Source organism: Danio rerio, chromosome 24 (genome assembly GCF_052040795.2).
Source record: "Danio rerio strain M-AB ecotype USA chromosome 24, GRCz13ab, whole genome shotgun sequence".
Classification (NCBI taxonomy): Eukaryota; Metazoa; Chordata; class Actinopteri; order Cypriniformes; family Danionidae; genus Danio; species Danio rerio.
In genome coordinates, this window is record NC_141044.1 from 6,099,446 (window position 1) to 6,111,793 (window position 12,348).

The 12,348-nt window shown below is 35.7% G+C and overlaps 1 protein-coding gene across 34 annotated transcripts in view; it reads left to right on the plus strand.

Annotated features, from left to right (window-relative positions):
* The window catches only part of abi1a (abl interactor 1a), a 79,552-nt gene that overhangs the window by 36,175 nt on the left and 31,029 nt on the right, over nt 1–12,348 (plus strand). For 25 of the 34 annotated variants that reach the window (NM_001328427.1, XM_087308262.1, XM_087308264.1 and 22 more), the window contains 1 exon segment: nt 5,928–6,104. In NM_001328427.1, the coding sequence (NP_001315356.1) occupies nt 5,928–6,104 (177 nt within the window). 34 annotated transcript variants of the gene reach the window in all.

Consider the following 12,348-nt stretch of genomic DNA (forward strand, 5'->3'; position numbering starts at 1 on the left):
CAAATGAGGAGGGCGTGGCCTGTGAGTCTCATCACAGTTTGTTTTTTCTTCTGATTGATCCTTTGTCCTCTGCGGGTTTACACTTATGGAACTTACATGATAACAGGTAAACAATGGTTTCTGAGGCTCACGGTATGTCTATTTCCATAAACCGATCTCTCATTATTCTTCTATGCCTTGGTATACTCAGATTTTCATTATCGACCACCTTTAAAACATGCTCAATCAACACAATTCTTGTGATTTTTGGAGGACAACTTAATTGTTTTGTTCAGTCCACTTAAACATAATCAATTTGTGTTTGGACAACATGAAGAAATTGTAAGGAATTCAGATTTTTTAACGCTGTAATTAGACCCTGACCACCCATAAACCCACCCACACCAGCAAACATGTCCTTAAAGTTTAGCCCTCATTCAATGTATTGAATATGTGCTGTAAATAATTTTTATATAGCATGATACGGGGCTCCATATATTACAATGAAGAATTAAAAAAAGCTTGGCTAGTCCTGCTCAAACATCAGGGTGTGGTCAGTTTCTCATTTCAAAAATAATCGTGTGGTATTTGGGGTTATTTTTAAATGCTGGTATGACAGGCCAATTGACATAACCACATGAAGTGCAACCATGGTTGTGTGTGTGTTGTTTAGGGTGTGTGCTAAAGGCCACTGTTACTCAGCCCTTGCCTAAAGATATGCGCAACACGTCTGTCTTTTTGTGCATAGCTGGCTTTTCCGGAAGCCATGCCCCCGGGGTCGCTTCGTTAAACTGCTGAAACTACATTTTCTTTTTCTTTTATTCCTGTCAGATGCTGAAGTGAAACTGTCTGCCTGACCTGCCTTTGGTTTTTTTTATGGTTCAGTCGCAAAATTCATCTCAAATCCATGACTTCACGTTGAACAGTATTACATATGTAGTATATTTTCACAGTCCCCTTAAAAGGGGTAGTTCACACAAAGAACATTCACTCACAATTTATTCACCCCCAAGTGATTTTAAACCTTTAGGATTTTCCTTTTTCGTCGAACACAAAAGAAGATATTTTGAAAAAAGCTACATGCCTGTAACCATTGACTTCCATATTATAGGAGAAACAAATACTATGAAAGTGAATGGTTAAACATGAAAGTCAAAGAGGTTTGTGTCAAGTGAAGGGTGGGTAAATGATATATATATATATATATATATATATATATATATATATATATATATATATATATATATATATATATATATAGTTATTATTAATATTAATAATAGAATATGCAACCAGTTTGTATTCATAATCTGAAAAATATATTGCAGCCACATGTAATTCCCATTATATTTCATTTAACAAAAATACAGTGTTACATTTAGCTTGATTGTAAACTTTTTTATATCATTGTTGTCTCGCTTGGAAACGTTGTGGTTTATCAAACCTCTGAGGTGTGCATATGAATGATTTCAGAGCAGCATATCAGTCTGTGTTTTGGCTGCTGATCTTCTCTAATTACGCGGCTGCTAGTCAGATCCAAATAATGTGAAACCTTACCGATAGTACGGTCAAATGATAAGGATGATAAGCCTTGTGAGTCACGCAACAGTCTGCTTTGTGTTCTGATTGGCCTTTTGGGTTTTACACTTTAGAATTGGTTACAAGGAAACAATGGTGTCTGCAGCTCATGGTATGGTCATTTCCATATATATGTTATTTCCAACAGAGACGTGTGACTTGCGCACATATTGGGAGTGACACACTTGCGTATTCCAGGCGCACCAAGTTAACTTTTCACTGACCAATTTAACTTAAATTAAGCTGACCGATCAGCTTCATACTTGGGATATGAACATTTCGGTTGACTAATTACCTCAGACAATTACAAAGCACCCAAACACCCAGTGCTTTAGTGTTCTGTGCTCTGTTTAGTGTTCTACATTATGATCGGATCAAGAAACATACTGCGGGAAAAGTATCAGTCGGGAATGAAGCGCGCAAAAAATCGTGCTGTATGTTGATTTAGAAATCGTACATGTTCAAATCACGTTTTCGATTTGATTTCAATTAATTGCACAGCCCTAGTGTTGCTGTTTCAGGGAGTCAGAGAGGTTGTTGAATTGAACATGAAAATTTAAGCTGAAATTGTTTGCACGAGTTTTACATTTTTTATTTATTTTTGTCCTAAATTTCAGGTCCATATGTGGTTCATGGTACTACATATTTGAAAGTCATTCAAAAGTTTCGAGGATTGTGTAATTGTCTCACATACATGATTTTAACTAATACTCTTACAAAAAAGGAGAACTGGTTTGGTCATCTTACATATTAATCAGTGTTAGTGGTTATAGGCCAGAATCAGCTGCAGTGTAGACCAGACGTCATGCCAACTGTCAGAAATTTTGGCTCAACAATGGTACAGAGCCACTCCTGCCAAACTCAGATGACCTGCTGTGATTTGTAATTAGTTACATCCACATGCTAATTAGCAATGTGCGAAAGCCATTCAAGTCACAAGGGATGGATATAAACGTGATGGAGTCTTCATTTGAGCTCTTTTGGCAGCAAAGGTTGGCCTTCAACATATGATGCCGAAATACTCACAGTGTGAAACCGGGCATGTGTTTCACTTAATTTTAAAGGGACAGTTCAGTAATAATAATTATATAATATCAAATATAATTTTCCATATTTTTAGTGTTTTCCATATATTTATAGTTGTGAATTTTATTTTGAAACCTTAATGTCTGTCGACTTTTATTTTTCAAGAGATGAAGTGATCCTAATGGGAGCAGACAAAAAAAATCCATAACTTCGGAGCAATTAATGAGGGGATGATCCCCATCCCCTCCTTTTTCTTTTGAAGACTTTTTCGTTAAATGTGGCTGTTTTGGCACAGCAAGTCTTTAAATTGTTTGTTGAGAAGTGCACAAAATAGAATTTACTGTATAATCTCAAATGTCATTATAACTATGTATACTTTATATACTTTATATACTTTATGTAGGGGTGTTATTGATTGAAGACTCGCGTCTGGTTATGTGCTTTTAATTTAATTTAATCTATTGTATTGAAAATTAAATCGACGTCCACATCGCATCCACATTGTATCAAAATATAACAAAAAAATTATTCCCATACTTCATTTAATCAGATTTTCAATTAAATTTATTTTTAATATTTTATCATTTTTTGTGCCTCATATCCAGTTTTTATATATATATAAACTGGATATGAGGCACCAGTGATTTTAAACACTGATATGTTGATAAATAAGCATTTTGTATACAAATATGTATTTTTAAGGTACCAAAATGGAATTTGTAGATGCTATTATTGACCATTGGTTCCAATATGGACCTTTAAGCAGCTAATAAGGACACTTTTTGGGTACAAATGTGTACCTTTTTAAAAGGTAACTCCACAAAAGTTTTACTCATCATTTCCTCAACCTTTACTCTCCATCAAGTGATTCTAAACCTTTATTATTCTGTTGAACACAAAAGAAGATATTTTGAAGAGAGCTGAATCCATTGACTTCTATAGTAGGAAAAACGAATACTATATAAGTCAGTGGTTACAGGTTTCCAACATATATTCTTTTGTTTAACAGAGGAAAGGAACTCATGTTTGAATCAAGTAAATGGTGACAGAATTTTTTTTTTTTTTTTGGGTGAACTACCCTTTTAAATGTAGTCAATCAGAGGAAAGCTCTAAATACTGGCTTCCAAAACAATGGCACACGTCATTCTACTTTAATAAAGTTGGACCGGCACACATTGGGCAATATGTAACGGCACATTTCAGCACGTCTATTTTTCAGCTTACAGGAAGGAGATGAAGTCAGTTTGAGCAGTCCTCCCACTTCCTCAACACCAGCTGCACTGCTGATTGTAAAGCTGCTGCTTTCACCAGCAACACTTCTGTAGTCAAATCTATCGGGCTTTTTCCATCCACATTTCTGATTCAGCGGGCCTATCTTTAGCTGCCTTTATCTGTCTTTTTGCTGCAATAGATTCTCCATCCATGAGAATTTGTATGAACCCTATATTAATGTATATTAGTGTGGAAAAAGTGTTGCCCCATTACTGATTTATTTATTTTTTACGGGTGTCACTCTTTAATGTTTTGGATCATCAAATTAATGTAGATATTAGTCAAAGATAACACAAGATATAGAAAAACACAAGTAAAAACAGTTTTAAGATGTGTTTTTTTATTGTTAAGAGAAAACAAAATAATAAACTACATAGCTACAGTGTATGTGTGAAAACGTGTTTGCCGCCTAAATCTAATAACTGGTAACTGTAGGCCACCCTTAGCAGCAACAAAGGCAATCAAGCTTTAGAACTTACACTTTGGAGAAGTTTTAAGGTCGTCACAGCATCTCAATTGGATTCAGGTCAGGACTTTGACTAGGCCACTTAATTTATTTACATGCAAATGCATCTAGATGATGTATATAGACTGTTTTATTTGTACAGATAACAAAATTTTAAAGGTATTTACCTAAAAGTTGAATAGAAAAAGTAAGAATAATTATTAAATCCACAGGTGAAATCAGAATTATTAACCCCCTGAATTATTAGCCCCTCTGTTTATTTTTTTTCTCCAATTTCTGTTTAACAGAGGGTTTTTCAACACATTTCTAAACATGATAGTTTTAATAACTCATCTCTAATAACTAATTTATTTTATCTTTGCCATGATGACAGTAAATAATATTGTACTAGATATTTTTCAAGACACTTTTATACAGCTTAAAGTGACATTTAAAGGCTTAACTAGGTTAATTAGGGTAACTAGGCAGGTTAGGGTAATTAGGCAAGTTGTTGTATAACGATGGTTTACTCTGTAGAATATTGCAAAAAAAAAAAAAAAGCCTAAAGGGGCTAATAATTTTGACCTTAAAATATCTTTTAAAAAAATTAAAAACTGCTTTTATTCTAGCCAAAATAAAACAAATAAGACTTTCTCCAGAAGAAAAAAGATATCAGACACACCGTGAAAATTTAAAAAATTTCAAAAATCAAAAGGAGGCTAAAAACTCTTACTTCACCTGTATATATATATATATATATATATATATATATATATATATATATATATATATATATATATATATATATATATATGTATATATATATATATATATGTATGCTTTTACAATGTATATGTGATTTCGACCAAGCGAAGGAACACTTGGTGTATTTTAAACTCGCACTTAGCAGCACTGAGGTTTCAGCTTCCCATAAAGACTCGACTTTACTGATTCCTCAATTAGCCTTCATGAGCAGCTAGTCCGCCAGTAACACACCATACAGCACCAATTAAAATGTTTATTAGCCGCTGGCTGATCTGCAGACTCTCTCTCTCATCCTGCACGGCTGTCAGAGGAACAGACGAGAGCTTTAGATGAGCAGATGCGGCAGGAGATGAAAGGCCAGCAGTGTCTGCAGCTCACACACACACACACACACACACACACACACACACACACACACACACACACACACACACACACACACACAGGATCCCATTCAGTCAGAGCAGCTCCAGCTCCTATATTCACCATCAGGAAGAAACAGACTTGTGGACTGACTAGTCATTTAAAAACACTGGACACTGCTAAATATATATTTTTTAACATATATTTCAGGAGTCTTTGTGCAGAAGGCATTTAATTGAAATTGAAATATCAGTTTTGGTCAAGTTAGTCATTTATTTTGTTAATTTAAATTCTTCAATATATATATATATATATATATATATATATATATATATATATATATATATATATATATATATATATATATATATATATATATATATATATATATATATATATACATATAATACATGCAGATTCTAGTCTAATCTAGTCTAGATTTCTGGACCTTTCTTGCACTCTGTCATCTTGTTTTTGTCTTTTCTTTGTTCTTCATTAGACAGTGGACATCCACAAGGAGAAGGTGGCCCGGCGAGAGATTGGCATCCTGACAACAAACAAGAACACGGCGAGGACTCATAAGATCATCGCTCCTGCCAACGTGGAGCGGCCGGTGAGGTACATCAGGAAGCCCATCGACTACAACGTTCTGGATGATGTGGGCCATGGAGTGAAGGTATGCAAGCTGGCATCTTTTAAAACCACATCCACTGCTTCTATCTCACTATTATTCTGGGAAGTCGGCTCACTTCGGTCTCCATTTTTGTGGATTTAGTCGGATTCTAATGTAGTCTAATGTACAACAGTTTACTTGAAATGGAAGGTAAATCTAAAATATTAATTCCTTAGCATTTTATTGTAACACAATCCAAAACAAGGCTTTACATTAACTTTTTTAATCACCGGCCACTGTGGCTAGTAGTTTTCCAATGTTACTAGCCACTGAGCATTTTCACTAGCCACAATTTTGTTGTTGGGAAGATATATTATATATGCATAAATTTGACGTTGACATGCTAAAATTACTTGATTTAAATTTTGTGTTATGTCCACATGCCTCCTCATTTATTTCACTTTTTGTGTGTCGAGTATGAGTTTGCTCAATGAGCATGAGCAGGTCATGGTTTCATAATGTTATATTACAATAAGTTTTTATTTCACATGACTTTTTTTAGGGCTCAAAATTATTAATGTACCAAATTTATCTCTATAACCACATTAAACAATAATTATTTCTTAGACACAAATTTTTAATGTGTCAAAACAAGCAAAATATTGCTGTATACTATACTTTTTACTTAACAAAACATTTCTTAAAAAATAAAGAAAAGCAATTGACTTTTAAAAAATAACTATAGTCATGTATCAAAAATATGCACAGTAATCTGTCGTGCCTAAAGATCTCTCGGATCACCAGTTAACTGCACATAAATGGAGAGTTCATCTCCCATTAAAGCAGTGTTGTAAAAAATTATAATAATTAAACCATTTTAACAAAAATAAAACCGTATGCAAATAAAAGCAGGTGAAACATACCGTGTGTGATAATGAAAGGAAGATCACATGCTCACGGTTAACTTTAGGCCATTTAATAATCTGTTCAAAGTGAAAGCAACTGGTGCTGCTTACAAAAAGACACATTTTGAGCTCTTAAAAGCATCAGGACTGTGGAGGCATGTTCATTACCTTTTGTTTAGTTTATTTGAAAGAGAACCGATGACAGTTGCGTTTCCAGACCCTGTTCTAGACACGGCTGCTTCACAATTCGGGAGCGCGCACGCGTTAAGCAGTCGCGCGCATCACATCAGCTGTTAGCGCAAGTGATCATCATCCTCTCATTCGGTATTCATTTGCTTTCTTCTGCTCGCGTGATCACAATTATTTTACTTCTCGATTCTAAGATCACATTTGCACTCATATTGGGACGTCCTTTTATTGTCGAACCCTGCTTTTAGAAAAACTACAATTTGAAAATTATTTTCAACCAGCCTAGTTGGGATTTAGTGGGATTGGCGGGTGTTAATGTAAAGCCCTGATCCAAAATAATATCATAATATATGTACATAGACAAAAATCTGCATCATTATACATTATATAAATTAGTAAGCTTAAGAAAAAAGTTGATGAAAGTTTACGAAGTATGAAAGGTTATGAAAATAAGGTTATGGAGAATAATAGACAACTGAGCTGAATGGCAGAAACTGACTCCTCTCTCTGCTCCCGGAAAAGAAATCAATGAAATAGGACGTAATACAATCCATTATAAAAAGAAAGGACCAAAAGCAAATTGGCCATGCTGTACACATGCCTGCCGTCCAGCATACTGACAGCAGCATCAGTGTTATCTGAAGTGCTGAAATGTGCAAATGTCTGACCCAGTGACAGCTTCACCCTCCGCCTGTGCTTAATCTGGCAGGATTGTGAGTGTTGTGGATCCTCATGAGGGATTAGAGCTGAAATGACGCCTGTGACCCAACAGCCGATCAATCACAGGCGTTTATAGGATGAGCCTAATGCTGAATCAATATTAACAGTCAGAGTTAAAGTTAACCTCTGTTTGTTTGTGTAGTTTCAGTAATAGGGTTGAAGTGCCAGTGGCTGTAGTCCAACTAAATCAGCGCTTCTCAACTGGTTTCGCTCTGGGACCCACATTTTCTCTAGTCATTAAGTCATGACCCATTTTTTCCCCATACATACACACATATAGAAGGATTGGACAATAAACTGAAACACTGGCCATTTTAGTGATGGAGGTTTCATGGCTAAATTTGACCAGCTTGGTGGCCAATCTTCATTGATTACTCATTCCACCAGTATGAGCAGCATGTGAAGGTTTTATTATCAGAGTAATAGCACAGTTCTGCTTGAAAATATTGCAATTTACACAACATTATGGGTCTCATATCAGAGTTCCAAATGAGGATAAGCTGTTGGTGCTTGTCTCACTGGCACATCTGTGACCAAGACAGCGAGTCTTTGTGATATATCAAGAGCCACGGTATCCAGGATTATGTTAGTATACCAGCAAGAAGGATGAACCACATCCAACAGGGGTAACTGTGCACACAAGAGGAAGCTGTCTGAAAGGGATATCCATGTGGGAACCTGGATTGTTTCCAAAAAACATGCCTAAGTCACTCCAGAATTAAATGTGCACCTCAACTCTCCTGTTTCCACTAAAACTGTTCGCTGGGAGCTCCAAAGGGTCAGTATACATGGCTGGGCTGCTATAGCCAAACCTGTGGTCACTCATGCTAATGCCAAATGTCAGTTTCAATGGTGCCAGCAGTGAAAATCTTGGGCTGTGGATGATGTGAAACATGTATTGTTCTCTGATGAGACCTTCGCTGTCTTTCCCACATCGTGGAGTTACGGTGTGGAGAAGCCCCAAAAAAGCGTACCACCAAGACTGCTGCATGCCCAAATTGAAGCACGGGGTGGATCAGTGATGGTTGGGCTGCAATATCATGGCATTCCCTAGTCCCAGTACTTGGTTCAAACTTTGTATCCTGAAGGTGGTGCTGTTTATCAGAATGATAATGCTCCAATACACAGAGCAAGACTGGTGACAAAGTGGTTTGATGAACATGAAAGTGAAGTTGAACATCTCCCATGGCCTGCACAGTCACCAGATCTAAATATTATTAAGCCACTTTGGGCTGTTTTGGAGGAGCAAGTCAGGAAACATTTACATCCTCCAGCATCATGCAGTGACCTGGGGCCTCATGTACGAAGACTTGCGTGGAAATCTTACTAAAACATTGCGTACGCACAAAGCTGTAAATGTGCGTACGCAGAAAAAATTTCAGATGTATGAAACACTGCGTACGCCGAATCTCACGCATATTCTTTTGTACATCTGAATGAACGTGAAACTGAGCGCAACATGCACGAGCACAAAACCCCTCCCTGCCTCCTCCCCCGTATGAATATGCTAATGACTATGCTAATGGAAAACCCAACGAAAAAGCAATGGCAAAAGCAAGCAAAAAGAGAAACTTTGAACAGAATGTGAATTGGAGGTGCTGCTTTCAGAGGTAGACCGGAGAAAAGCGGTGTTATTTGCAAGTTTGTTCTCCGGAATTAACAATAAAAGAAATAAATAGAGCGGGAGAGTTTAGCTGATACGGTTAACACAGTTGGGTCTGTGCACTGAGTGCATTGAAAAAAGAAATATTGTGGTTTATATCTGTAAAATGTTGCAGGATGGTTAACAGTCACAGTGGCGCTACTCGTAAGACCCATGTGTTCAGGAATTGATACGTTCGAGCATGATCTCGGCTCGAATCCAGCGTCTGATGAACTCTTTCTTGTTTTTTCCCCCGCTACATATCAGATTTTGTCAACTATTTATCACGAGAAAGACAAGTAGGAATCATTAATAAGTTCATATCAATAAGCATCATATTTTATTTGCACATTTATTGAATGGAAATGTTTCTGATTCACGCATGCAAATTCATCTTCAGATAGGTATGTAAGATTTCCATACCATACAGTTGACCAGCTAAACATTAAAGCACAATTTGCAGCGGTCGCCTGTTTTCCCAATGTAATCTGAGCGATCTACTGCACGCACATTGCTATAAAGACACTATCTGAAGATGAATTTGCATGCGTGAATCAGAAACATTTCCATTCAATAAATGTGCAAATAAAATATGATGCACAAACTTATTAATGATTCCTACTAGTCTTTCTCGTGATAAATAGTAGGCAAAATCTGATATGTAGCGGGGGGAAAAAAGAAGAAAGAGTTCATCAGACGCTGGATTCGAGCCGAGTTCATGCTCGAACGTGTCAAAACATGTTCACATGTGTCTTACGAGCGCGCCACTGAGACTGTTCAGGGTGCAGCAACATTTTACAGATATAATAATATTGAATGGAAATGTTACTGATTCACGCATGCAAATTCATCTTCAGATAGTGTCTTTATAGCAATGTGCGTGCGGTAGATCGCTCAGATTACATTGGGAAAACAGGCGACCGCTGCAAATTGTGCTTTAATGTTTAGCTGGTCAACTGTATGGTATGGAAATCTTACATACCTATTAGATGAACCCGTCTCATACAACTGCCATTGCAAGGCTCAGACACTTTGTAGAGAGCAATTTAACACAACTGCCTCTAGGAGTCGCCAATGGAAATAAAACAGACACGCACAAAAAATGTGCGTACGCCTGCCAGAAAGCTGCCGTGAAGTTGCGCACATTCCCACGTTCAGTTCATTGTTAGTAAATCCAAACGTGAGCGATTCTGAGCGTGAAACCTGGCGTACGCAAAGTTTTTGTGCGTACGCAGCGTTGATACATGAGGCCCCTGGACACTATTCTGCAAGAAGAATGGCTCAAAATCCCTCTGACCACTGTGCAAGACTTGTATCTGTCAGTCCCAAGATGGATTGATGCTGTATTGGTAAAAGGAGGCATGAGTTTCAGTTTCTTGCAATCCTGCCAACTGTAAAACAATCTCTGCGCTGATTACTACATTGTATTATTCATATATTAATGTAGTCACTTTGTTGCCGTGATTTGGGCAGGGCCCGTCTTTCATTACACCACTGCAAAGTGCCAGAGTTGATATCATACTAAAAGTGAAACGCTGGTTTCATGCCAACCCTGCAGTGCGTACTGCTGTCACTGAATGTCCTGACCGTGTTTTATTACACCGTTTTTTTTTTTTGTTTTTTTTTGCTGTTGGCATGATGTCATTCAGTAGGAGAAACCGTAACCTTGAGTCACCTGACAGGAGGATTACAGTCTTCAGACAAATTCACTGTGTTTGCAGAAGATGAGATTTATTTTCAGAGTCAATGGACACTTAATCTAGTCAGTGGCCGCAGGAATGCAGAGGAGTTTTCAGATCATTATATTTTTACTAGTTTGTTTAACTTCCCTTTTCTGTTCAGGAAAAACATTGGGATTCTTCGAGTTGGTGAATATTAAGTGCACAGGATTTTGGTGCTGTCAGAGTTTGATAAATTAAGCCGTATTTCTGTCAGGAGGATTTTGCATTTCTGCTGATTTCACAGAGATTTAAATGAACACCGCATTTGTGCTTGTTTGATGAGGTAAATCTGGAGCTGGTATAAAAGATTCAGTACATGCTAAATTCCTGTGGACTTTGAACCTCCACAAAAAACTGATTGAAAACCTGCTAATTAGTCCATTATTTAACTAATTATAGAAAATCTCTATGTATTTTTATTTTATTTTATTGTTTGATTTTATTTTATTTTATTTAGTTTTATTTTATTTAGATTTGTTTTATTTTATTTATTTCATTTTAATTTTTTATTTAATTTTATTGTTTTATTTTATTTTATTTTATTTAGTTTTGTTTTTATTTTATTTATTTCATTTCATTGTTTTATTTTTATTTGAATCAATCTATTTATTTATTCATTCATTCATTTATTATTCGTTTAATGTACTATTTCTGGGTTTTTACATTTTATTTTGTTTCATTTTTATTGTTTTGTTTATTTAATGTTTGATTATTCGATCAAGTGTTTATTTATTTATTTACATTTTGTTTGTTTATTTCTTTATATATAATTATTTTTTATTATGATTTGATTTTATGTACTCTTTTAATTATTTTTCTTAATATTTATAAGACTTATTTTATAGTTACTTATGTATTTATTGTTTTGAGTATTTTTAAATGTTTTTAAATTTATTTTTCATCTTTGTGATCTAAGTTTTATTTATAATCTTTATTTATTTATTAAAAAAAATTATATTTAAAAAAAAAAAAGGTATTCAATGTCTTGTATTTCGTTCATCTAGTCACAGCTGAATGGATCGCAGCTACATGTTGTGCGTCAGCCCTTTTATTCAATATAGCCTAGCCTTAAGTGCTTATTCCTGAAACACAATATTGTTAATTCAGGTCAATTTTACACTATAGTTTCT